The sequence below is a fragment of the Paramisgurnus dabryanus genome, chromosome 7 (genome assembly GCF_030506205.2).
Source record: "Paramisgurnus dabryanus chromosome 7, PD_genome_1.1, whole genome shotgun sequence".
Taxonomy (NCBI): Eukaryota; Metazoa; Chordata; class Actinopteri; order Cypriniformes; family Cobitidae; genus Paramisgurnus; species Paramisgurnus dabryanus.
Window position 1 is genome coordinate 16704477 of NC_133343.1, and position 27472 is coordinate 16731948.

Genomic DNA, 27472 nt, shown 5'->3' on the forward strand with positions numbered 1-27472 from the left:
AAAAAAGTGTGTTTACAGTAAGTTATGATTATGTCAAAATGTAAACATGTGAAAGATTGTTAAAGCAGTTACCTCAGTATTAAAATGATTTTAGCTGGTTTAAGGTGGCAGTAGTCCAGCTAGACCAGCTTAAAAAGTGACCAAAACACAGCTAGACCAGCTTACTACACCAGCAATTCTTGCTAAACCAAGCTGGAAAACCTGCTAAAACCAAGTTTTGAGACCAGCTCAAACCAGCTCACCAGTTTATGCTGGTCTTAGCTGGATTTTTCAGTAGGGAATGGTATAACATGCTAAAACAAAATTGCCTATGTTGTAATGAACACGACATATACAGGACTCAGGAGGATGGTAGAGAAACTGAGGCAGAAGAGGGAAGAAGCTATGTTGTAAAGGAGCAATGTAAAATCAGACTTTTAGAGATAAAAGTGCTAAAATAAAAATATAAAATGTCATAGAAAGGATTAAAATGTTACTTTCTAACACATGTTCAAAAATTGTTTAATGTTTAAATAATGTTTTGGCAGATAGAACCTTATAATTCTTAGCGAAAAGTGTTGTTTTAGAATTAGAAGGTTCTATCTGCATTTGACCCCTTCCATAAATTCACATTTAGAATTTTGAGAGGATTTTGATATTGTATATTTAGAATGCATTTAGGGTCCCTGTTATTTTCATGTTTGGAAGAAACTTCTTCCCCATGTAAGTTTTCCAATATGTAATGCAAAAACTTTGAAGCTCAATATCTCAAAACTGCTCAGAACGCAGATAGAACCTTATAATTCCAAGGGGACGAAATGTGTGTGTAAAATAATCAATTTCATAACATGTGGCTGTATAGACAAACACGTGTATTGCTCTCCATGTACCTTCTCATGCATTCACATTCAACACTTTTCAAAACGTATTTAAATAAAATCTGATTTATAATAAAAAACAAAGTTATAAAGACAAAATGTTATAAAGACAATAATTAATGAATGGGTATAAGCATGCGAGTTTGTGGTTTTAGTCTTTAAGCAGTTATTTATATAAAAAAAACTTTACATTAAATTGTGTTTACAATTATAAAATATAAGAAACTAATACTTACGTATTTATGTACTTTCTTCCTAAAACGATAAGGTATATTGCAATGCATCTAGTCATTCAACGTCATTGTTTGTTCATAATAATTTGATTCATAAATATGTCATCTTTTTTAAATGAGCATGAGAAATTACGTTAGTCTGGTCACATATATGGCCAAATCAATTAATATATTGCAGAAATACAAGACACAAAGTGCATGATAAAATTAGAAGTATGCAAAAGAGCACAGTTCAGATATTGTTAACTGTAATTGAAGCGGGTTTTTACACGTTTCTGCTTTTCTAAAATTGACAATTTAATTTTATTCGCCAACAACACGTGATTGATTTACTGATTTATTTATAAGTAGAAAAATAGCAATGAAAAATAAGATAAAACCAACAATTTCGACTCGCCTGAAAAATCCGCTCCCCTTCCTCCTCTCATATGGGAGAGTGTTACTGCACCGAGTCGAAGTACTCCCAAAACTGCTATTCTGCCATACAATAAAGTTACCCTTTTAAATCTGCATATAAAAGTGCTACGTTTTATTTTGTGCCACAATACTTGCTCGTATAACTACTCGTCTTAAATAGGAAAAACGTTGATGTGTTTGGTCACTTCTAACTTTATCTCTGTTTGGTACCATTGAATGAATGGGGCTAAGCTAAATGCTATCGAAGTGTCGCAGCGCGCCCCAGCGCTTACTTGCACGCACTAAGATGATAGAGGTATGTATCAACTCTTCTTAGTTAAGGTAATAACATAGTTTAATATGGAAATTGGATAGACTATTCCTTTAAAAGTAGGGCCTCCCAAAACAAACGTGATGTGTTTTTGGTAGTGATGGTCAACCCGGATCTTTTTAAGGATTCGGGTTATTCTGAGTCACTCACTAATATGATCCGGGTTGTGCGAGTCACTTGAGTCACTTCCAATTCCAATCGCTAAATCATACTAATGCCAACCAAGCAACTCAGATCACGCATGCAGCTACAAGTCTACGACTCCTCTGCTCGCAAAAAACGGCTGGGGAACTCGTAAAAAACATGCATGTCCGTGGTAACATTATCAATAACATAATTGTAAAAGTTCGGTGTGTTTAGTTTCATTTCATAATGACAAATATATCAACACCACGTTTAGAAGATGTCAGGCTTTTTTGACTTGGATGTCAGAGGAACGTGTCCTGTTTCAGATTGACTTAAAAGATCCACGATAGGTTTCGGTTAATGCAGCCACACAGTCACTCATCCACGCAAGAACATGATCTTGTGATTGAGTCCCAGACAGAGACGCCCGCTCCTGCACGGGTCCTGTGAGTGAACCACTCGCGTCACTCTGAGTGACTCAGTCAACAAGAGGAGCTGTGTATGTCCGTCGGTGGCGGATCTTTCCAGCAGCACTGCTGCAGCAGTCCTCGGATTTAAAATGTTTAAACATTTGCAGCTTCTACCCAAAACATTGTGCCAGTCAAATATTGCAACAGATTAGCCTACATGAGTCAGTGGGTTAATAACACGAGCAAGGCTCATTTTTCCTAGTCCAGGATTCAAGCTCTAGAGTTGAGTCACTCTCTGTGTGAATCCCCGAGCCGCCGACCAACTCATTGTCGCGCGCACGCATCCCTTTGTACTCGGACTCGGAGCTGCAGGAAATTACGATCCGGAATAGCAGCTTTTTGCTCACTCGGTACCCCCAGCTGACATTTGGAGATGTAAATTAACTTGTTGTTGCAAGTTGTAGAACCTATGGCAGCTTATGTAGAGTTATTTGTTGTAATTCTGTTGTAAACATTTGAAGAGCTTTGTGTTTTATACAATTTCTCATTCTTAATGCAAAATCTGAGAGGACTCAACTGACTCGGGTTAATGGTCACTAGGACTCATGGTTCTCGAGTCATTTTAGGGATCGGGTTTAATGATCCGAGTTTCGAGTGACTCGCTCATCACTAGTTTTTGGTGTTTGTTGTAATATGGAACTTGGTGAATTTCAAATGTGTCTGTTAAGTATCTCCTCGTTAAAATGGAATGCCCTCCCCACGCACAGTGCTGCAATGAGAACCAGAAAAAACTGTAAATTCAGTAAGATAAAGTGAAAATGATTCCTAAGGCAGACAGCAAAGGAGGACGGATACCTCAGTTAGTGGACGTGCAAGAAAGATGTAAACATAGGTTAAATTGGTCCGGATTGCACCGTAGCGCAGCTCCGCCTCCTCGGGTCCACAACACACTCTGCCGGAGCTCCGGTCCATCTCCTTCAGCAACAGGGTTTAGGCAGTGTGCACGCTGCGCTGGTGCGTGTGAAATGACGCAAAGCGATTAATAACGTTTTCATTCATAGGCTTCACACTCGTGCTTGCAGGGCACCCTCGACAAAAATCATTTTGAGAAAATCATACTTCTCAGAGGTCCACTGTGTTTTCAATCCCGTCTGAATCGGCCATGTCTGTGTTTTTTTCTGACGACCTCTGTAATCTGTAAATTCCAGAGCAATTTACCTACTGTTTTTTTGCCAAACTCAGAGGTCATCTGAGAAATGTAATCCCGTCCGGATGCAAACGTCTGTGTTTGCTCGCAATATCTTTTGAAAACACGTTTCTTTTCGTGTTTTGGCAAACGTGATCTGCCGAAGGTCTTACTAACACGCGTATATTGTACTTCCTGAGTCCCATTCATTCAGATAGCCTATGGATGTTTTTTCCATTCGGCAGAATAAAATAATTAAATCAAGACGAGCTGAATATCATACACTGTTAATACTGGACAAAACGACGGTAGTTAGTTTTGTAGGTGTTCAGCTTTGGAGTTATTCTCGGTTTAACATAAAATTGAAAAACAGAATATTTGGCATTGGGCAAGCAGAACATGAATTCACAAATCAGAATCAATAGACTTTGATGTTTTTTACATGCAAAAAGCAGCACGCCGCAGATTCACTGCCTAAAAGAAATCTGAATGTGAAACCGTCAAACTTACACCTCATTGCTACTCGTTCTGGATTTATCAATGAATAAATACTTAATTTGTGTTAAAACAGCCATATTTGTTATTTAAAAACCAAAAATATATCGTGGATAATAAAAGCAATAGATTTGATTTACTTATTAGCCTAAGTTAATAGTACACTGTAAAAAATAAAAAGTTGACTTGACTTAAATTTTTAAGGCAACTTGCTGCACATCTTTTTTGAGTTTACTCAACTCCGCTTGACACCCCTGATATAGACGATGAAATGATGCTGTATCTCTAAAAAAAAGCTTTAGTTAGACACACACAATGCACTAAACAACATAGCATAATTGTAACATTCTTTTGTTTATAAAGTCACAGAGATTATATGATTATTTTATACTGATTAGCCTACAGTAGCCTATGACTTTCAAACATTAAACATTTCAAACATTAAACCACAAAAAATAACCAATAAAAGCAACAGACACTGACGGGGTAACTTACATTCCAACAGACCGTCTTGTTTATGTCTGATTGTGTAGTGAGGTGTATTTTACTCTGAAACATGCAACGCGTCACACATGTAATTAAACAACAGACAATTATATTTTAGATGATCACATCAAACTTGTTAACTTTACTCACCCACAATTTGGCGATCGTAAACTGGTGAGATGACGATCCAGTCCAGTGCAAAATGGCGAAGTCCATGTGCTGTAGCGGCTGTTTTTGATTTTGGCGCCACCTCCTGACTGGAGCGTGAATATGCGTCATTTCCGCTTCTACTAAAATCAGTTTCCTGAAATTTGTATGTAAACAAATCTCATAGAATTTATCCGGTTTGTTTCATGGCTAGCTTTATTTAATCCATATTCATACATTTTAACTGATTAAATCTCATAGTTTTTACATTGAACAGATTTATATATATTCTAATAAATCGGGTTACATACATTTTGAAAAACGAGTATTTAAATAAAATCTAAATGATCCAAATACTTAAAAGTAAATATTGCCAGGAATCGTTTTTTTGAGTGTAGATCTGAGTGTCATCTGCATAACTGTGATAGGCAATTTGGTTCTCTCTCATTTGGCTTAGTGGGAGCATATACAGGTTGAACAGGAGTGGCGCAAGAATTAAGCCTTGCAGGATGTCCACTCAGATTTATGGCCACCTTTACTCACATAATAACCTCTCCCTTCCCTTCTTTTCCAGCCTGTCAAAAAGTGTGTTGTGATCGATAGTGTCAAAATCAGCACTGAGGTCGAGTAGCCACCAGCACTGATAGTTTGCCTGTGTCTGTATTGAGGCGAATATCATTTATCTTTATGAGCACTGTCTCTGTACTGTGGTGTGGTCGGAAACCAGATTGAAAAATGTCAGAGTAACCATTAGAAACTAAAAATTTGTTCAGCTGATTGAAAACAACTTTTTTTTTTTTGAAAGGAAGATTTGAGATTGGTCTTTAGTTGCTCAACACAGTGTTATCCAGGTTTCTCTTTTTCAGGAAGGGCTTAACAACTGCAGTTTTAAGGGACTTTGGAAAAGTCTCAGAGCTAAATGATGAATTTACCACTTCTAGGAGATCTGCTTCTAAACAGGTAAATACACTTTTGAAAAAAGATGTCGGGAGTGTGTCAAGGGCGCAGGTTGATGTTTTTAGATGCTGTATTGTTTCTTCCAAAATTTTACCATCAGCTGCTTCGAAATCAGACATCGTAACTACTTTCTGATGTTGTTGTCTGACCCCGGTGCAGCTCAAGGATGTGCTGATCACCTTTCTGATGAAGCACGAAGGCTGTCTTTATAGATATTATAATGGACTACAAGTTTTGTCTTCCGCCACATGCGCTCAGCTTTTCTGCATTGTCTCTTCATATTCTGCACCGCTGTTGAGTTTCTCCAAGGTGATTTTTGCCTGCCATTCTTCCTGACTTTTACAGGAGCAATATTATCGATTGCACTCTTAACTTTCGAATTAAAGGAATCAAGGAGAAAATCAACAGAGTCTGGAGATATGCTTGGTGTAAAGATATAGCCTTCATAAACAGCACACTGGTGTTCTCATTTTAGCATCTATTTTTGACAGACAGAGATCTATGGATCGATATATGTGTGTCTTTATTACATGCAATAAATTAAATGATCTGAGAGAAATAAAACTATTTGAAAGAAAAAGTTATCACACTGATAGCAAAGAAGCATTTCATGAGAAAAAAAGAGAATATTTGAGAGAAAAAGTTTTCATACCAATAGCAAAAAATAATAATATTTGAGACTAAAAAAAGTTTGGAGAGAAAGTATTTTCTCATGATAGAACATAAAAAATATAAATTAGAAATTTTTTAAATTATTTCTGAGAAAAAAATCTCTCAAGTATATATTTTTTGATATTAGTGTGAAAACATTCTCTAAAAAAAAAAAGTGTTTCTATCAAAACATTTTTCTTTGCTCTAGATGCAATTTCTTGCTCTCGTGTCAGGATTTTGCTTTCCCTGTGAAAATTGTGTCATGGGCGGGGCCACGTTCCTATTGGCCAGTCGGGTGAGCATCGTCTTGTCTTGGGAATCGAACTGAATCATTACACCGTTGTTCGGTTCACCTAGATAGATGCCGTCTCTGCTTTTAGTTGAGCACGGACACTCTAATGTTTGAGTAAGATGATGAGACACAACTAGATGGATAGCTGGCTGAGCAATTTCACAGCACTGAAGATTAAACATTAAAAAATGAAATGGTACTCTTATTCATGAATGAATGTGTATTATATTATTAGCTTGCTAATCGTTAATTAGCCATCATGCTAGGTAAACTTGCAAACTCACCTGGTTTATACTATTTTAAATCAAATGCCAAATGAATGTTTTGATTCACTCCTTATTTAGTGAGTAGTGAATCACCCCACCCGAATTGTGTGAAGACACGTCCTATTCTGCCCCTGACTGGGTAATACTTGCTGCCATCGTTGGTTTTATTGGTTTTGGTACAGGTACATGGGCCGTGAATCACAGCCAATCAGAGTCAGAGGAGGGCGGGACGCCGTCTCGACTGTTCTTTTGGTAGTCAGAGTTTTGAAACAGCATCTCGGTGACAACAAAGTGACAAGAATTACACTTATAAAAAAAGTAGGTCGTCATCTCTAGTCCTTTCATTCATTTCAGAAAGCCTCTATAGTCTATTTTCCTTATAGTTTCAGGTAAGCTTAAGCTTCTGATTGCAAAGCAGTTGGGGAGTTTTTGAATAAATCAAGTAATCTATAATTACTAAGTTATGAATCTGTTAATTTAATAAGTTAATATAAATATGGTTCACATCTCACAAGTTCCTCCTAAGCTTATTTTTTGTGGTGGTGGTTGAGGAGATTCCCCCTTTCATATGTAAAGCGCTTTGAGTGTTGCAGAAAAGCGCTAAATAGGTGTAACAAATTATTATTATTATTATTATTACTTTGTTGCCCTATTTATTATTGTCATAGCTGTGTATTCAATATGACCACTTAAGTTGTGATATTGAGAGACTGAGTGCATCTGTTCACACTGATTAATGTCTATTGGTATAATGATATAATGTCTATTGGTATCAATGTTAATATTTTTATGAAAACATATTTTAAGTTATGATATACCACCACTGGCATGTACGCCATCGGGACTGTGGTCACCGTAGCCCCGACGTGTGTAGCCCCCCGCGCTGCGGCAGCTAGGCGTCCCTTATTTTTCTGTACTTCCTCCATGCACACTAATGTTGGTTGAAAGTTGTACAGGAGGTTGTATATGATGAACAAGCAGTTACTCTTCAGGTGCTTTGAGGCTAGCAAGTGCAAAGGTAGAAACTAGATCACTACTCACTAATTAAGGAGTAAATCAAAACATTCATTTGGAATTTGATTAAAAATAGTATAAACCAGGTGAGTTTGCAAGTTTACCTAGCATGATGGCTAATTAGCGATTAGCAAGCTAATAATATAATACACTTTCATTAATGAATAAGAGTACCATTTAATTTTTTAATGTTTAATCTTCAGTGCTGTGAACTTGCTCAGCCAGATCCATCGAGTTGTGTGTCATCATCTTAATCAAACATTAGAGTGTCCGTGCTCAACTAAAAGCAGAGACGGCATCTATCTAGGTGAACCGAACAACGGTGTAATGATTCAGTTCGATTCCCAAGACAAGACGATGCTCACCCGACTGGCCAATAGGAACGTGGCCCCGCCCATGACACAATTTTCACAGCGAAAGCAAAATCCTGACACAAGAGCAAGAAATTGCATCGAGAGCAAAGAAAAGCGTTTTGATAGAAACAATTTTTTTTGGAGAAAATGTTTTCACACTAATATCAAAAAATATATACTTGAGAGATTTTTTTCTCAGAAATAATTTTAAAAATTTCAAATTTATTTTTTTATGTTCTATCATGAGAAAATACTCTCAAAACTTTTTTTTAGTCTCAAATATTATTATTTTTTGCTATTGGTATGATAACTTTTTCTCTCAAATATTCTTTTTTTTCTCATGAAATGCTTCTTTGCTATCAGTGTGATAACGTTTTCTTTCAAATAGTTTTATTTCTCTCAGATCATTTAATTTATCGCATGTAATAAAGACACATATCTCGCTCCATAGAGATCTAGTTTCAATAGTAGGAGAGATCAATATATCAAAGAAAATACAGAAATGATCAGACAGTGCTACATCCTTAATAACAATCAATGAATCAATTACACCCTTACTGATAAGTAAATCTAGAGTGTGTCCACGATTGTGTGTGGGTCTATGTACATGTTGAGTCATATCAAAAGTATTTAAAACAGCTGTGATATCTTTTGCCATAATGCTTTCTGGCTTATCAATGTGAATGTTAAAATCTCCAGCAATAGCAAAACAGTCAAACTCTGAGGAAATTGTTGATAACAGTTCTGTTGTGATGGAGCACGACCGCCAACCAAGCTGAGCAGGCAACACTGGCGCACACACACATACATACACGCACATACACATGCATACACCGCATACACTTAGTTTAATTATACTCTGATTCGGCGACGGGTGCACACAAAGCCGATACACACGGACATTTCAGTCATCAACGTTTCCCCAGTTAATCCTGTTATTTCATATACATGCACACACTTTGTTTTGTTTGTTTGTTTGGTTTGTTTGTTTAGCCAGCCTTCCGGGGTGGGATGCTGCGCCGGCGAACCCGAGCGATTGAGCGGCGCACGCTTATGACGTCACAGAGTGTGCCGCGCTGGTGCAGTATTCGCGAAGGTTGGCAGAGTCCATTATGTTTGTATAAAGAAGGGTGTTGTTTTTGTATGTCATTGTTAAAGGGGGTATGTGTTAAATTATGTTTTAAAGGTGTAAAAGAGAATGTTTGTTTAATCAATTTTTGCAATATTACTTGAAACTGTCTTTACTAAATGATTAAAGCCTATTTATTAGGTGCACTGAAAGTAATAATATTAATATACGTTATCCGTGCACAAGGTAGGACCTTAAAAACATCAGCTAATTGTTGACGCAATCATTGGCCGTCTGGCTTGTCAATCACTGCCATTACGTTCCTTGTGAGAGACGTGCACGCTCCAGTAACTTTACACGAGCGACGCATGCGCATAGCACATGAAACTGACCAGTCTGCTACATGCTAGTTGAAATGGGAGTAGCGTCGACTGATATAACTTTACGTCTTATGTGTTTATTATCATATCATTTCACATTATGCATCCACTGACGCGACACAGCATATGCCAGTGGTAAACAAACACTCGTGTTCATATACTCGTGCACGAGTTTTGGAAGGCGTCCCCTAGAAATGAGCTGTGAAGGAGGGAGGCTGTTCTTAAGCATTCGCGTATTTAAAAAACTCCGTAACGGTCTTAGGGTTCTCAGTCGGCGGAAACATCCTCTTTTGTGCCTTTAAATATGTGTCAAACAGATGTTTTGTTATGTGTCTATAATGTAATTTTTATGTGTTTAAACTCAGATACAATGAGTTTAATGACCATTTAAAATACTTACCTGGATACTTACCTGGTTATGGGAACTCCCATTGAAGGGGTGGAGTCTGGCTCTATAAAAAGGGAGGCCAGACTCACAATCAGATCTGATTTAACCCGAACCCTAAAATGACCCGTGAACTATGGGTCCTTAGTGACCATTGAAGGTCGAATACGTAGAATTTTTATCACTAGATGGCGCCAAAACACAATAACATCAAATGACATTGTTTAATGACGCTCTGAAGCAGCGTGGAATTATGGGATTTGTAGTCTTTAACTCAACCGCTGATGGACATCAATCAGTTGCGAATGAGAAATCACGTTGACGGATAAGGTAATCAAGTCTTATAAATGTTGCGTTTGATGACATCGTTTATTTCATAATGTAAGTTTATATGTGATGTTCAAAATGAAATTGTTAGTCATAGATGTAACAGTATTAATCCAAATTCAATGGTTAACACAGCACAGAATTAAGTTTTCAATTTACAATCTAAAATAATTTTTCACATAATGTATTGACAGTACAAAGTGTCTTAAAATGACCATTTTAATTGCTGTACAATACCTCTTGATGTGCATATCGTCCGCAGGAAGACGTGCTGATTACAGTCTACACACTAATGTTGTGATCAATATAATGGCATACGTTTTTTAAAGGGTTACGAATCAAAACAACTCACCCATCGCGTAAAACACAAGCAGGATCAGAATCTCTGTCTAGTTAAATGTTGTCGCGAAACTCTCTCCATCCAGATAATGCAACACCAAATTGATCCTCATTCTTTCTCTCGTTTTGTTCCAAACTCTTCATGGGTCGTTTGGCTGGCCCCTACGCTTACAGGAGCTGTCTTTGCTGACACAACCAGCGGCAGACGGTAAAAAGTAATCCATAAGTCCATAAGCAAGCGCGTAGCCCGACAGGCGCTAACGCATAGTTCCGCATTTGTCCACGACACTGGCTGCGTCCGAAAACTCAAGGCAGTGACTTGTTGCCTTGCTGCCTCATGAGACCATGACTTCGGAGGCATGAAGGCAGCGAAGGCAGCGTGTTTGAAATATAAACAGAGAGCGCCTTTGTGATAACTTATCACATATTTGAATACTACAATACTAATTTCTCACTAGAAATGCAATTAAAATGTGTGAAAAGTGAAAATATACATTTATTTAAACTAAATTTGTGCTCCAGTCGCTTCCTTGGTCGCCATTTTATTTTTTTGAACTCGACCACTGTTGTCATGTGGTTTTTACGTCAGTAAAGACGGTGACAAAGAGTCACATGGATATTAACGTCGTGTCAATTGTTTGAATTTCCTCACTATTTACAAGTAGTTGAAAACATTACAGATATTGATAGTAATCAGCTGGACAAAATGTATAACACTGGCCTAGTGGTTTTTGGACATTTTACTGCAAATATTTTACAAATTGCACCTTTAACCCGAGTAAGTTGAGTCCTCCCCAGATTTTGCATAAAATTTTTTAAATCGTATCAAACACAAAGCTCTTGAAATGTTTACAACAGAATTACAACAAATAACTCTACATAGGCTGCCATAAGTTTTATAACTTGCTACAACAAGTTAATTTACATCACCAAACGTTGACTGGGGGGACTGAATGAGCCACAGTCTGCTATTCCGGATCATAGGATAATTTCCTGCAGCTCCGAGTACAAAGGGATGCGTGCGTGCGATGCTGAGTTGGTCGGTGACTCGGGGATTCACACACAGAGCTTCCTGGACTAAGAGAAACGAGCCTTGCTTGTGTTATTAACCCACTGACTCATGTAGGCTGAATCTGATTTGTTGCAATATTTGGTACTGGTACAATGTTTTGGATAGAATGCTACTGCAAATGTTTAAAATACAAGTACTGCTGCAGCAGTGCTGCTGGAAAGATCCGCCCCCGACGGACACACAGTCACACACACACTCAGAGTGACGTAAGGAACAAGCTTCTTTAGCAATTGGGAAATTTTGTCAAAGTGACTCAAGTGAAATTCATTTCTCTTCATGAAATCATACAGAGGAGTTTGATTTCAAACAGTGACAGGCCAAGAGAAAGCATTACTAGAGCAGAATTTTTTTTTTCTGGTGAAAAAAAATAAGAATAAATGTGACAGGAATTGGTTTCAAAGCTAACCCGCATCCAGGCCTGGTGCCATGGAGGGCGTCGCCCCTTTAACCACACTATCTCGTCCCCTCAGATCACCATTAACGTTGAATAGTATTTTAATGAAAAAATTTGCTATTTAAAGGGGAAAGAGAATGAAAAACCATTTTTACCTTGTCTTTGTTTAATAATGGTAGTATACACACATTCACGAACATACAAAAAGTGCTAGACATGCTAAACATCTCGGTCTCATAGAAATTCCTCTTTTACAAATGTCAGCCAGAAAATGGCCCAATCTGAAAAACTGATGCTTATGACATCACAGGCATTTAACTGCCCCTACATTTTTTGAGTGCCAGCAAAGTCAGCTAATTAGTAATGAGATTGCAAGTTAAGCCAGTAGGGGGTGCCAAATAGGTGCAAAACCACTTGTTTAAAACCCCCCACCCTAATAGAGCTATCTGAGCGGGGTTTTTAGGAAGCTGCTAAGGCATTACATACCCAAACAAAAAAAAATTTGTCTACATGTCACATCACAGAACAAGGATAAATACACAGTTCAATCATTCTATGTCACCTTTAAAAATCACATTTGCCTAGTGTATTGTCTTCCTAGAGTGAATAATAAGCTGAAACAGCTTAAATTTTAAATGTTATAGTTAAGGTTGGTTTGTAAGGCAAGGTCAAATTTTTATTGGTTGCTTTACTAAGCAAGGTCCCCTACCTAATAACATTACGTAAAATTTCTTGCACTACGGAAAGCAAACACGAAGGCTACAAATATTCCATAATTTATACGTATATTGAATTAACTAATTTCACCACAGGCATTTGAAAATGTATTAACTCTTTCACCGCCAGCATTTTTCATGATTTTCACAAAAGTTTAATGCCTTCCAGAAAATGCTCCTTTTTAAATTTATAAACATACAATATATGAAATAAAAGAACAGACCCTCTGCTTTCAAACAAAAAATCAGTTTCATCCTACCTTCATGTGTTCTGTTTTTATCACCTCTCAAATATGTGTAGGTTTCATCAAAAACACCAAATTTTGAGCAATAAGCTGAGATAATTCCATTTTTGTTAAGGACTTTTGATAGAGATCAGATGCAGAGCGATCTTTAAAACATGCACGGACATACAGCTGTTTGCCCTAGGGCAATATAGATATCTCGTCAATGGCGGGGAAAGCGTTAAAAAGAAAGAAACTAAAGTAACTGCCATTTACCTCTGGGTCTGAGCTCCAAATAAGCAGTGTTGTGCTAATATGTAGGTATGCAGGATTTTTTTGTTGTTGTATATAGTAAGATTGTTCATAGCTCTGTACGTTGTTCACTATAGCTGCAGTTTTTGTGGCTGGATTACCAATATGTTTGCTTGTAATGTGTTAAAACGTACCAAAGCTATATTAATTTTCTAGCTGGGAGAGTTATATGCATTAATGTGATCGCCCCCCCCCCCCCCCTCATCAGTGCTCATCTTGTGAGGCACTGCCCGCATCTTCAGCGTGAATGAGACGCGAGGAGAGGAAATTAACATAAACAAGCTGGCATATCTACTCTGTCCAAAAACAGAGGCCATGAATAGAGCTATACAAATAAAAAGTCATCTGAAACATAATCATAACATCTAGTGTTTAGATCTGAGGTGTAATAACGTGATTGAGCTTAATGGTGCATATATACTCACCGATGAGCGATTCCACAGTTTCTGTCCGCAAGGTGTGTATTGAACAATATAGATCGAATAATACCCAGTTGTTGTAATTTTTTATTTTTAGTTCACTATTTTGTTTAAGATGGATGTAAGAAATAATAAAGTTAATTTTATCCCACTAAGCCTTGGCATTATCGTATAATGAGACTTTATTTTATTTCTGTCCCCTGTATCTGTCCATGTATAAACACTCAACTGACTTTCCAATTGTAAAGATACTGGTATATCTCTGTGCTTTTATATTTGCACATTGAAGACTGTCACCCCCGAGCAACAACATGAAATTATTGAATATATAATCTTCATATGATATATCAGACCACTTCTTAATGTTATCCTCACACTGGTGCATACATGGCAGGTGTAGTAAATATTTACCATAACGGTTTAAATCATGTTTTATGTGTGCTCCCACTGCACTTTTTTCGGTTTTCTACCAACGGGCTATTGAAACAGAAGTCTTGCTCAAAGATAGTAAATATGTCACATCCCCATTCGAAAACAAGGGGATAGTAAAAAAGAAAGAAATATAACACTTTCCCCTTTTATTCTTGTAGTCAAAGGCGGATGGCCAAACTCTTTTATCTGAAGTGTTCCAACGGATCAATCTCATCGAGAGCGATTACTTTGGTCTTGAGTTCCAGAACCTGCAGATGAACTGGGTAAGTGGCGACTTTACAAACATTTTCCCTGCGCACACAAAGACAGGATTGGGAAGGGCCCATTCTTGTGAAAACCCTGCTTAACTCTTAAATGAGGACATGCGTATTATGTTGTTTGTGCTGCATCTCTCTGGAAGGGGTGTATAACGTGTACCGCTGCTTAGTGGATGCCATATTGCATTGGTGCTCATTTGCCAAAAAGTTAAGATCTGTTGGTATAAACCTGTGTTTCTTAAACTTTTTCTGCCATTCCCCACTTTTGAGGTAGGGAAGGGTTCCAAGACCCACCTGTCCCCAATTGCCCCAACAAAATGGTTATCAGCTATTGAAATGTATTAATTCACATTATATGTTAAAACATAACAGCATTAAACACTTTCAACAGAGAAAATAAACGTGCAAATGTATTATCACTTTGCATGAAATAAGACTTTGTTCAAAAGTAAATAATAATAATTCTACTGTGTTTGCATTTTGTCTCTGACAAATGTCATCATACTTTCTATTTTGGCTGGCTTATTGGTTGATTATGCCCACTGTCTGTCTTGGTTTTCTCTGCTGGTGCCAAATCTCCAGTTTTCTTTCTATTCCATGTCACAGTTAACTTTTATACCGCCTATACCCTGCCTCTCCACAAGTTTTTGTCCCGCTTAAATTAATATTCAACATTTTCTTCACAGTCTGATGTTGTTTTAAGTTAGGCTTATATTTAAACGTGTCGTTTTGAGTGTATTAGGGATGCAACAACAGTTAGTCCACGGTTCAATACATACCTTGGTTCTTTATAGACTGTTTTCTGTTCGGTTTTGATGACTTGGCCTATTAAAGTGTTTTAAAATTATTCTATGCTTGGGTAACAGGAACAGTGAGATGTTAAAAAGCAAAACAACTGGTTTTAATTGCAATTCTCTTTATTTTATGTAAATGCAAAAATCATCTTACACATTTCTAGTGTATTAATAAAATAAGATATAGTTAACCCTCATAAGCCCCTATTTTCCTGTATACGTTACACAGTAAATTTGCCAGAGTAAAATTTACTCAATTTGAAGAAAATTTTACTCTACAACAGATAACATTTGGTCCCTCTCTAAAAAGAGTAAAAGTTACTCTTTTGATATAATTGTTTTTTTAGAGTTAATTACTGTATGCTCAATGTAGTGTTAATATTTTACTCTGTCCTCTGATATTTGACTCTATGTAGTGTTTTTTAAAATCAACTCTAGCACCATATTACTCCATTCAGAGCTACAAAAAATTGACTCTGCTACAATTTAACCCTATTTAGAGAAAGTTCAGATTTACTCTGTCACAATATCCTTCTCCTCCAGAGTTGTTTATCATCAATTTTGAGTGAACTATAAAGAATAACCGACTCAATCCAGAGTTATTTTTCTGAATTCCAAAATTATTTTTTTACCACCAAACAGGTGGACAATGTAAAATATCAGTCTGAAAATAAAACATTTCTGTAAATTTTTATTTTTCAAGCTTTTGTTAAAACGGCATATAATATCTCATTTTTTTCAAGCTTTTGTTAAAACAACATATCATCAATCTTGTTTTTTAAGCTCCTATTTAAAACAGCATCATTAGAATTCATGACAACAATACTTATATAATATAATAATAAAACAGAGGATATACAAAATTACATGAAACAATATGGTACAATAAACAAATCAGAATCACAACCATAAGAAATTAGAATGTCAAACAACTTGTAGTGCAAAATATCCTTAGTTTCCAGAACATAAGGTGCTTCTGTGGTATGTGAAACTCTGTAAGCATTAATATGTTCAACTAAACACAACGTTTTTAATGCAGTTGTCATTAACAGGATGTGCTCATCTTTGATAAAAACATTTTGGATCACATGAAATGCAGGCATGTCATTTTGAACTTTAACACAAACCGCTAACCCTGCCCGATAAGTTACTCCACAGCGTTTGACCCATTTCACATTTAGGACCTTAGTCCACACAGGGACATTTAATTTCTCAGCCATCTCAGTGCCAACTTCCATTTAATTTAAGGGGACCATTTTTCCAGGAACTTATTTCATCTCATTTGGATCAAATGTTTGCCAAATGTAAGCCATTTTTAAGTTGTTAATTTAGTTAATAAACCATCATTCTTACAGATCAGTAACTAAAAAAACTTTAGTTTAGTTACTCTTTTTAAGTTATCAACAGACAAAAAAATTCTGTAATCTGAACCAGACATACATTAACACTAGCTTCGTCTGTTTGTTATATATGCATTAGTCAATAATATTTTTTGAAAAAAGCTAACGTTAGGAAATGGAAAGCATTTTACTTACTTTTCTGGGTGCATCCGTGACAGGTGTCTGTTAAAGTTTGAGGTTGTCCCAGTCTTTTCCTTTACACACACAACATTTAGCGCTGCTCTTTCCAGCATTAGAAGCAAAATTCGCTTAGGTGAACTTCACGATCCGGGGCACGTCTTTCTGCATTTTACAAATGTGAACATTTAGCCCGCGAATCATGCATCATGCATTGCACGAGCGTAAAAGTGAGTGACGTCAGTGAGTGTGTTGTCAAGCAAAGAGAGCGAGAGGTAGCAGTGTCTGTGAAGGGAGATCGCGACCGGTCTTGGGCACGAAACAGGAAAAGTGTAACACATAATTTTTTATAACATATTAGTCCAAAACAAAGTGATGAATGCTCAAGTCCGATTGTATATATCCTCGAGTCCGAGTCCAAGTACGAGTCATCAATCCGCGAGTCCAAGTCGAGTCACAAGTCCAGAGAATGAATTCTCGAGTCGGACTCGAGTCCAAAGAATGGTGACTCGAGTCGGACTCAAGTCCGAGTCCAGGACTCCATCACTGCTTGGTATTAAGATGTGTTTTCATCGATTGGATCACAAGTGGACGAAAGAGACACATCACGTTTACACCTGGTATTTAAATTTGTCTCTTTTGTCCACTTTCGACCGCTTCTGTCCTGAATACTGTAAGGGGGTGGTCTGTGAGACGGTGGGCGAGTCTCTGTGCTGTCATTCAAACGCGAGCGGGAGTAATTATGAGTTTATATGGACGCAACCTAATATCCACTGCGAGTCCACTGCTTGTTTAGCAAGTAAACATGCTGCACAGTGTTTTTACGTGTATATGTTAGAGCTTTCTCTGAATTTTCAGCGCAATTGATGAAATAGGATCGCGCAACTTTCACACGCTTTCAAAACGAAACTACGGAGATCAGCCGCTTTAGATTTATCAATGAAAGGCTAAAAATAGCGCTGTTCACCGTATGTTCACGCCAGAAGTAAAAAAAAAGACGTAAAACTTGTGTTTAATACCTCAGATTGGATAAATGGGCGGAGAGAAGGCTGTCGCGTGTGGCTGTTTGAACACATTCAACCACATATGCGTTCCGCAACTCCAAAGCGATCCGATCTAAAGTGGTTTCGACTACCTCTGGATGTGGTTGATAGTGGTCGAAAGTGGACGAGCTCAAAACGTTTGAACACTGTTTACACTTGGCATTAACGTCGTCCATTTGTGATCCGATCGATGAAAACGCATGTTAATGCCAAGTGTAAACCGCCTCATAGATTCAGTATTAACAGCACATTCATGGTGAAGTCTTTATGTTTATAGATGTGTGGATGTATTGAGGTGAAACTACTACAGATACTGAAACAAGGTCATACAGTTAAAACTTTATTTACAATATGTAAACCATGCTTTTGTTCTCAGAGTCCCCAATTAAAACAATTTCAAACTGTAAATCTGCAACTGCCGTACTAGGCCCTTGTGCAAACCCAGCTGAAAAAGGAGAACACTTCAATGTGATGTCATGTCATGATTTTCGCATACTAATTTTGTAAGTCATAAACATAAAAAATATTTTTTAGTTCTTCTTAAGTGTACTTAACTGTGCTATTATGAAACACCATGAATATGAACTAAAATGTGCTTAAAATATATTCAAAAAATTATTTAGGCACCACTTGTAGTAAACTTGAACCCATCTTTGTGTATTTTTAAGCAGGGATAGTATGTTAAAAGTACATTTTAGTTCATATTCATGGTGTCTCAAAATAGTACAGACAAGTACACTTAGCTGTTCTTAAGATTATCTCAAGAAGTACAAAGGAAGATTTTTTGGTATATAAAGAACAAAGTTAGTGCTGGAAATAGAGCACTTAAGTACATTATGAAATGTGTACTTTTTCATCTGGGTTTTCACAAGTGCCTAGTACGCGAGTTGCAGATTTACAGTTTGAAATTGTTTCCATTTGGGACTTTAAATAACAAAGACATGGTTTATATGTTGTTAATAAAGTTTAACCGTATGAGCTTATTTCAGTATTTAAATAATTTAAGGTGAAGCACTATAGTTGCCATCTTCAACTTCAGTGGCTTCAGAATTTTGGATGAGGTCTTGGACCTCACAAGTCTGTGTGAGGCCACGACTCTGTACAATAACCTTTGGTTTTATGTTGGTAGACCACTTCTCCAACAACTTTGCAGAGGTCGCATCACCAAATAGAAGTCCAAAATCTTGATCAATCTGTAAAACAGTAGGCATAATGCACTTTACCAGCTACAGCGACACTTGTAACCAGGCAAAAGACAAGTGACCGATCCTGAGGGGCAACGTCACTAAACACGTTTCTGCACGATTCCACATGGTTAGACAACAGTACGAATAGAATGGTTCTACACGATGGTGGAAAATTACTCCTAAATTAACCCTAACAAGTCTGTGAATCTACAAAACATTTAATTTTATGTTTTCATGTTTAAAGAATTCAAGTCTTACTTACCAAGCCTGGGATATCCCGAAATCATGGGAAAATTTACAGAATATTAGTTGACTCTTTAGGGTTGTGCAGCAGCTTTTGGCAATAGGTCAGTGTTAACCTCATCTTTTCCTTTACCACTGCCTTGTCAGCTATATGCTTCATCAGGGCAATTGCTTCCTGACACTGACGCTCATCATTCAAAAAGCTGTCCTCTTTGTAGGGATGCCTGTCAGCAGTTGGGCCACCTGAAAGTGTTTAAAACAATATGACAACAAGACACATTTATTACTTTTCTTTCCAAAGACACATTCATACCAAAACTAGATACATGACAGAAAAAAATGCATATATCCCAGAGTGTTATTTCAATTGTGCCCAAAGTTAATGATTATGCAAAACATGTTTGCGTTTAAATAGAAAAGCTATTATAGTTTACAGAGATACTGTGTAGCACATGACCTAGGTACTCCAGAAAATTATCCCATGATTTTATGCATAGCTTCTATGTCAACGTGCATCATACACTAATGAACCTTATTGTAAAGTGTTACTTATTTTTCTTACAAAAATTGCGATTGCCCTCAGAAGGCCTTTATTAAAGCCATGTGGAAAACTTCTGTGAAGGATGGATGCACTCTTTTGGGCTTCAAAAATGAAAGCACTACTTACTACCATTATTAGGCTTGGAATACTAAGAATGTTTTCTAATATAACTTCCATTGTGTCTGTATAAAGATGATGATCATATGTATCTTGGATGACAAGAGGGTTAATCAATCGTGGGCTAATAAGTATACCTTCAATGACACACTAATTTGAAACAAAAGACAATTTCAAGACGAGTCACATAACTGTTAAAATAAGTAAATAAGCAGGTTGTATAATAATTTGAGAAGTTAGTCAATGCCTTGCAGCCAAGCTGATAAAAGCACTGACTAAATGTCAAATAATGCACCTGTTTGTGGTTGCCGTGGGCGTTTCATCCGTCCCTCTGATGCTTCTTTTTGGAGAGTTTTTATTCTCCATGCCAAATATCCACTTCCATCTTCTGCATTGTAATAATGCTCCTGTGAGCAGAACAATACACCAACGTAGTAGTTTTACATTTCGATATCCTCCTTTAAATCACAAAGATTGAGAGGCAACAGCTACTTACATAACCAAGCTTGCTCCTAGGGTCAGCCAAGCATGGGAATAAGGAGATGACACCTTTTGCATATTCTTCCTTCAAACTTCGCGAAGGGCTTGTTCTACACACAGAAACATTTACAACTTTTACCATTACAACCCATAACATCATGAACACCAATTAGTGTATGAATTCCAAAGTAGTGTATGTACAACCTACCCATTGAAATATTCCTTTGTTAAATGTGCTACCAAGATTTTCACCATGTCACGTCTTCGGCCATCTGACAGACTTTTAGTGCGAGCGTATTCGTTTATGACCTTATCGCCTCCAGGGCTGCCCTTTAGGATATCTTCGATCATCTGGAGGGGGATGATGTTAAATAGAGCAGAGATGAGAAATTATTATCTGACAAGTGTATACTTTATACCCTAGTCAACATTTGAAGTGGATCAAAAAAGTTAAATGTTACCCTAAGAAAATATTGGGTATTGGTTTTAAGACAACTTTAAAGACAAGTTTTGATCCACTTTAAATGTTGACTAGTGTAGTTCCAAATATCCTTACATACTTAAGTGATAGGGCTGCACGATAAATCGCATGTGATTGTCACAAGCATCTTGTCAGTAATGCTGGTTCCTAGATGAGTTTTAAATCGCCATTTTTAAATCGGCTTTCAAGTGCAGAGCCGTAGTTCACTGACCATCGGGGCAATTTCACAATAATTATCGCAGACGTATCGCCTGCGATATGTATGCGATATGGCCCAGCTTGTCAGGGAAGTACGGCTCTGTTCAGTTAATGCCGCGCCATCTGAAAGCAGCTGTTGCCAATTTTATACTAATCAAGGAAACCGGCATTACTGACGAGATGCACGTGATATCGCATGCGATTTATCGTGCAGCCCTATTAAGTGATTCTATATAGTGTAATTCAGAGGCAAATTTGGTGATCCTTACTTGGGCTAGATGACGTTCCTCAGCTTGATTTTTTTGCAGGAGCATTTCTAATCAACACTACTGTGTCATCAGATTCTGACGTCCCCTCAGTATCTCCTAATGTGTTTGAGCTTAAATAATCTTCAATATAAACCATATAAATGGTCAGCTTATCTGTCATACAACTTTGATAGCATTGAGAATTAGTCCAACTGACATATTAGCATATTTAAATCAGTGAATTGGTGAACACTGCTAAGAAAAAACACAAAACTTATAATCATGTCAAACAATTTACCATCAAGGCTTGTTGTGCTTTCTGGAATGAAAATTTCCAGGACACCAAGGTCTGGTCGTGTCAGCAGATATTCAAATGATTCTGCATCGACCTCTGTCTTTGAGTCATCAAAGACTTTAACATTAATGGTCAGAAGATTAAACTTCTTGGCAACTGAAAAAAGACAAACCATGGGCAAATTGACAAAAGCCAGCAATGCCAAATTAACAAAAACAGTTATTTTTTTATACCCCATAAGGTACAATCATACACTTATATTACTATTAAAAAATGTTTTACAGGGAAAAGTATTACAATATTAACTCTTACCACATTCCAAAAATGTTTGAAATGTTAATGGTTCTGAAGAAAAAATGTATTTCTTCTTAGGGCTGTCAAAAGATTAATCGCGATTAATCGCATCCAAAATAAAAGTTTGTGTTTACATAACATATGTGTGTGTACTGTGTATAATTATTATTTATATATAAAAACACACACAATCATGTATATATTTAAGAAAAAATTGTTATATTTATATATAAAATATTTATATTTATATATAATATAAATTATAGAAATGTATATACAGTATTTAAATGCAAATATTTCTTAAATATATACATGAATGTGTGTGTATTTATATATACATAATATTTATACACAGTACACACACATATGCTATGTAAACACAAACTTTTATGTTGGATGCGATTAATCGCGATTAATCTTTTGACAGCCCTACACCTGACAACGTTGTTGGTTTGCATCCTGAAAGAAACCATACAGACAGAGTTAAATAACATATGTTACATAAGAAATAGCTCGCATTACAACTGTTGGACTTTAAGGCGTCCATTGCATGTTCATAATTTAGAGGAAAGGCACAAAATACAAATATCTAAGTTCAAATATTTATTGATCAGATATGAAAAAGTTTTACAGTGCGCTGGGTCGTCTCAAGGCCACACTCGGCAAGCGGCGAACAACCAGCTAAGGAAGTAACATTCATATTTATAAAATATGTGACGTCGATCTTTCTTCAGAAAATCTGCTCTCCAACTGGTCTTTCTGTATATCTGACTCCATTACCCCACCCAGTTTCTATCTGTTAGGGAAGAAATGACACACACACACAAAGAACAAACACAGGAGATTCTGTTCTTCAAGGTTGAGCTGCCATGCCCCCATTAGGTTATTCTGTATGCAACCTTTATTTCATTGGTTAATACACATTTATCAAAGACAACATCTTATATTTATTACATCAATTATTCAATGATTAATACTGATTAAGGAAGAAATACATTGCATATTTTATCCTGTGAATATTAAAACATTGGTTAACATGGATGTCTGTTTGCTTTTCTCCCTCAGGCCTCACTCTTATCTTGACCATTACCAGCTGTACATTCCTAGCTAATCCACGACCTTGTAGCTTTTGCACACACAAGCTGCTTCCTCTCAGTAACTTTCCACTCTCTTAGACAAACACAAACAATCTTTTACTTCAGCATGCTATAATGATTATTGAAAACCCTTCTTAAGTAATAAAACATATGACCTTAAAATCCCACACAACCTGCAAAGCGATAATGCACACATCAATATTGCTAACGTTAACATCACTCTTTACCGAGTCAATTACATGTGGTGCAACTCAAATTGCCCGCCACATTATTGGTGGACAAACATTTGCTAACTGATTTCACTATCAATTAATATTCGTGACGTTTGTAATCCTTATGTTATATATATTTGCTTTCATTATAACACCGTATCTAAAAGCTGTCTATACTGAACGAGACAAACCGACTATTGCAAAGCACTTGGACTAACCTTACAGAAAAGATAGTGGGAAACCTATTTAACGTCACTGCAGAAAATGTGCTGTGTCATGTCAAGTTAATGTAAGAAAGCGATCTTAGTATTTACAAAATGTGCCATCCAGAAACCCAACTGAGGCAAACGCTAACTTCACTCTTAACCGAGTCATAGACATGTGGTGCATAACTCAAGGCGCTCGTCATGTAAGTTTAACTTCACTTTACTCTAACAACGCTGTTGGTTTGCATCTTGAAGCAACCAGAAACACAAGGTTAAACATAATGCGTTGCATAATGAGAAACAGCTCACGTTATCGTCGGAAAATGGATAATGCACATCAAACTAACCTTAACTTAACTCTTTACAGAGTCAAATACATGTGGTGCAACTCAAAACGCCCGTTAAAATATTAACTTAGTGGACAAACATTTGAAGAAAGGTCGTTTTACCGATGTCAGTTATCAATATGTTAATTATGTGCTTAAGAGATAACTTCTATAACTTACGTGTAACCTTAATTAACTTATATAACCTGTAATTAAGTTTTCAATTATAGCCCAAGTTAGTTCTCACGTGAGAAAGTTATCTCTGTAATATTAAAAAACGTGGCAAAATGATCTAAGCTCAAAACAGAGGCGAATATTCTGAAAAGTAATAGTAAGATTTTGAAAATTCACTTACTTTACCAGCCAGCCAGCAGAAAGGCACCTCGTCTTCCAAACCCTCAAGCAGCAGTGATCGATCGATCGACGATGGCCGTTACCAAGGGAGCCACAGTGAAGCCAATATTTCGATCGCCCTCTAGTGGCTGGATGCAGTGTAGGTCATAAAGCCTGCAAACTCCATGTAAGTCAGGGGTGTCCACTCCTGCTCCTGGAGGGCCGGTGTCTCTGCAGATTTTTACTCCAACCCTAATCAAGCACACCTGATCCAGCTAATCAAGGTCTTACTAGGCAGACTAGATACTTTGAGACAGGTGTGTTGAGGGAAGTTTTAGCTAAACTCTGCAGGACACAGGCCCTCCAGGACCGACTTTGGACACCCCTGATGTAAGTGAATGCTACGTGAACCAAACTTAAAATCTAATTACACTTTAGATAATTTTCCCAAAGATGGTTTCTGTTACTTTAGGCTTTTTTTAATAAAGTTTTTATTTTTAGGTATTCTTTTTTCTTAAAAGTTTTATATCAATTAGTTATTAAATTCTAGTTTTTTTTTATATTGTTGTTTATTTATTTATTTTACAATAAAAGTCTATGCAGGCGCGTCATTAATCTTTTAACTGTCTTTTAACATTACATAAACAAAAATTAGGGGGGAAACATTTTGATTAGGAGTTACTCTGTTACACAGTTACTCTGTAATTTTGCTCCCACTGTACTCACACATTTTACCTTGTTCACTCAAAATTGAGCAAAAACAACTATTTTGGAGGAAAAAAAATGTACTCTGGAAAAAATACTCCCCCACTTTTCCTGTGTAGAGTTTGTGTGTGTGTGTGTGTGTGTGTGTGTGTGTGTGTGTGTGTGTGTGTGTGTGCTAGGGCTGTCATCAGTAAAGCCGGTTCGGTGATTAGTATTAAATCGCCATCATCTGCTTTCAAATGGAGCGGCATTTACTATACAGAGCCGTAGTTTACAGAGAAGAAGCTTTGCCTAGCTTCTCTGTAAACTACGGGTCTGTGTAATAAATACCGCTCCATCTGAAAGCAGCTGATGGCGATTTACTTCTCTTCACATAACTGGCTTTTCTGATGAAACACGCATGAGAATCACAGGCGATTTTTTTGCTCTGTTTTAAAATTTTCAGATTTATTCTAGATGCATTAATAATATTTTGACAAATAAAAAGAAAAAAAAGATTTTTTGCATTTCCCATTCATTTTCAATTGGGGTCATTTTTACCCCCAAAGTGCCTCTTTTGGAATTTTTTTACACAATGACTGAATCAAGACCAGTTTTTTTATATGAATATTTACAGTTAGTCTAGAAAAGTCACACAATCCTATTCCACTGAGATGAAGTGAACCATGTTTTTTAACTAAAGAAAAGGCTTGGGGGTAAGATTGACCCCAAGGGACTTATAAGGGTTAAATAAAGATGATATATATATATGAAGATAAATATATATGAAGAGTTTGGTTCCAAAACGCAATAAATCCATTTTGACAAATTTTGGTAAAAACGTGTTTTCTATATCAAAAAAAGTGACAAGATGAAAACCACTATTTTCTGTTACAAACTTTCACATAGCATCTTTAGGTTATAAAACATAAAAAATTTAAATCCATAACTTGAATTTCAAAGATTTATTATAAAAACAAATTATTTATTTCCACAAAATGCAATAAATCCATGACACTTTTTTTCAAAATTCTATGAATCTATTCAATCAATGTATAAATGTGGATTCATTTTTGCCATTTTATATTAATTAAGTTGAACAGTTGAACACACTGATTAAAAAATAATCATTAATGGCATTAATCAAAACATTTACTTTGTCATATTAGGAACACTGTTATTGCTGTTATACTTGACGTCGTCGCTTAACATTTTTCACAGCGATCAGCTGTGATTCTCGTTGACTTTGAGTAAAATTATGGAAAGGTTTTCATAAGATCCCCTGGGGTCAATGTGTTAGCACGAGAGAAGCTAGATGCTGTCGGGAGAACAAGCGATCGTCTCCCGAGTGTCTCTTGCGTAAATTATTAGATGTTGATGGCTTACGTTTTTTTCCCGTCACAAAAAACCACCACAGGTTTATCAATGCTATTAAAGATTTCGTTTATGTTTGTTTGTTGATCACGAAGTACAAAATAGATGAGGAAAACTAGGACTCTGTGTACTCAACGCGCCACCATTGTTTGTTTACATTGCGTGGAATGTTGTGCTGTGATTTGTGGAGCGGATTTATTGCATTCTGTAGAAAAGGAGGAGCAGCGTTTTGGGAAAAAAGGGAGAAAAGATGACAGAATAACACGGCGGATATTGGATTTTGCGTAAAAATAAAAATTTACTTTTAAATACTGACCTGATATAATACCGATTTTGGCAGTAACTCAGTTTTTTCAAAAATGGTGTTTATTGCTTTTGGAACCAAACTCTTCGTGTGTGTGTGTATGTGTGTGTGTGTGTATGTATGTATGTGTGTATGTGTGTATGTATGTATGTGTGTATATATGTGTATGTGTGTATATGTGTACACTTTCACGTGCGGAAAAGCATCTTCGCGAGTGCGCAAAACACTTTTTGTGCGCAGAAAAACGTCCTCACAAGAGCGCACCTCTGCTCAGAGTGCACAAACGCAGTCACCCGAGCAAAGGCCATGATGAGCGTTCACTCGACTCTCTCTATGCGCTTGCAGCTGCACAACACGCACTTGCTCGTTCAAGCTCACTTTCGGATTGTGAGGGCAGCCGTGGGACAATTCAATTCAGTTTTATTTATATAGTGCTTTTCACAATTGTTAATTGTTTCAAAGCAGCTTTACATTAATAGATGTAGGAAAAGCATAGAAAAGCGAGCGTAGTAATAATGTAACATATACAGTAAAGTAGTAAGTTAAGCCAAAGGTGGCGGACCCTCCAGGGGATGAAAAAAACCCCTAGGAAAAAAACCTCCTGGCTAGTCCAGGGGGAAAACTCCTAGGAGGGGAAAAACCCTTGAGAGAGATACATATTTACATATATAAACTATCGGGGTATGTGAACGTGTAAGCGAATTAAATTGGTTCCGCCGGTGGTCACTGGTCAGGCATCGGCTGGGCATCTCGTTGAAGGAAGGTCATTATGTCGGAGAAGGTAATCTAAGTTAAACAATAGTCTTGGGTGATCATGCAATAATAAACTGCAAACAATAATGCAAATTTTTAAGCTATTATATATACTAACCGCCCATTTTATTAGGTACACCTGGCTAACTGCGCGTTAATGCAAATTTCTAATCAGCCAATCACATGGCAGCAACTGAATGCATTTAGGCATGTAGACAT

The 27472-nt window shown here is 36.9% G+C and overlaps 1 protein-coding gene across 1 annotated transcript in view; it reads left to right on the top strand.

Annotated features, from left to right (window-relative positions):
* Positions 1-27472, top strand: part of farp2 (FERM, RhoGEF and pleckstrin domain protein 2) — an 870640-nt gene that overhangs the window by 89020 nt on the left and 754148 nt on the right. Inside the window, 1 exon segment of the mRNA XM_065266701.2 lies at positions 14428-14532. Coding sequence (XP_065122773.2) covers positions 14428-14532 — 105 coding nt within the window.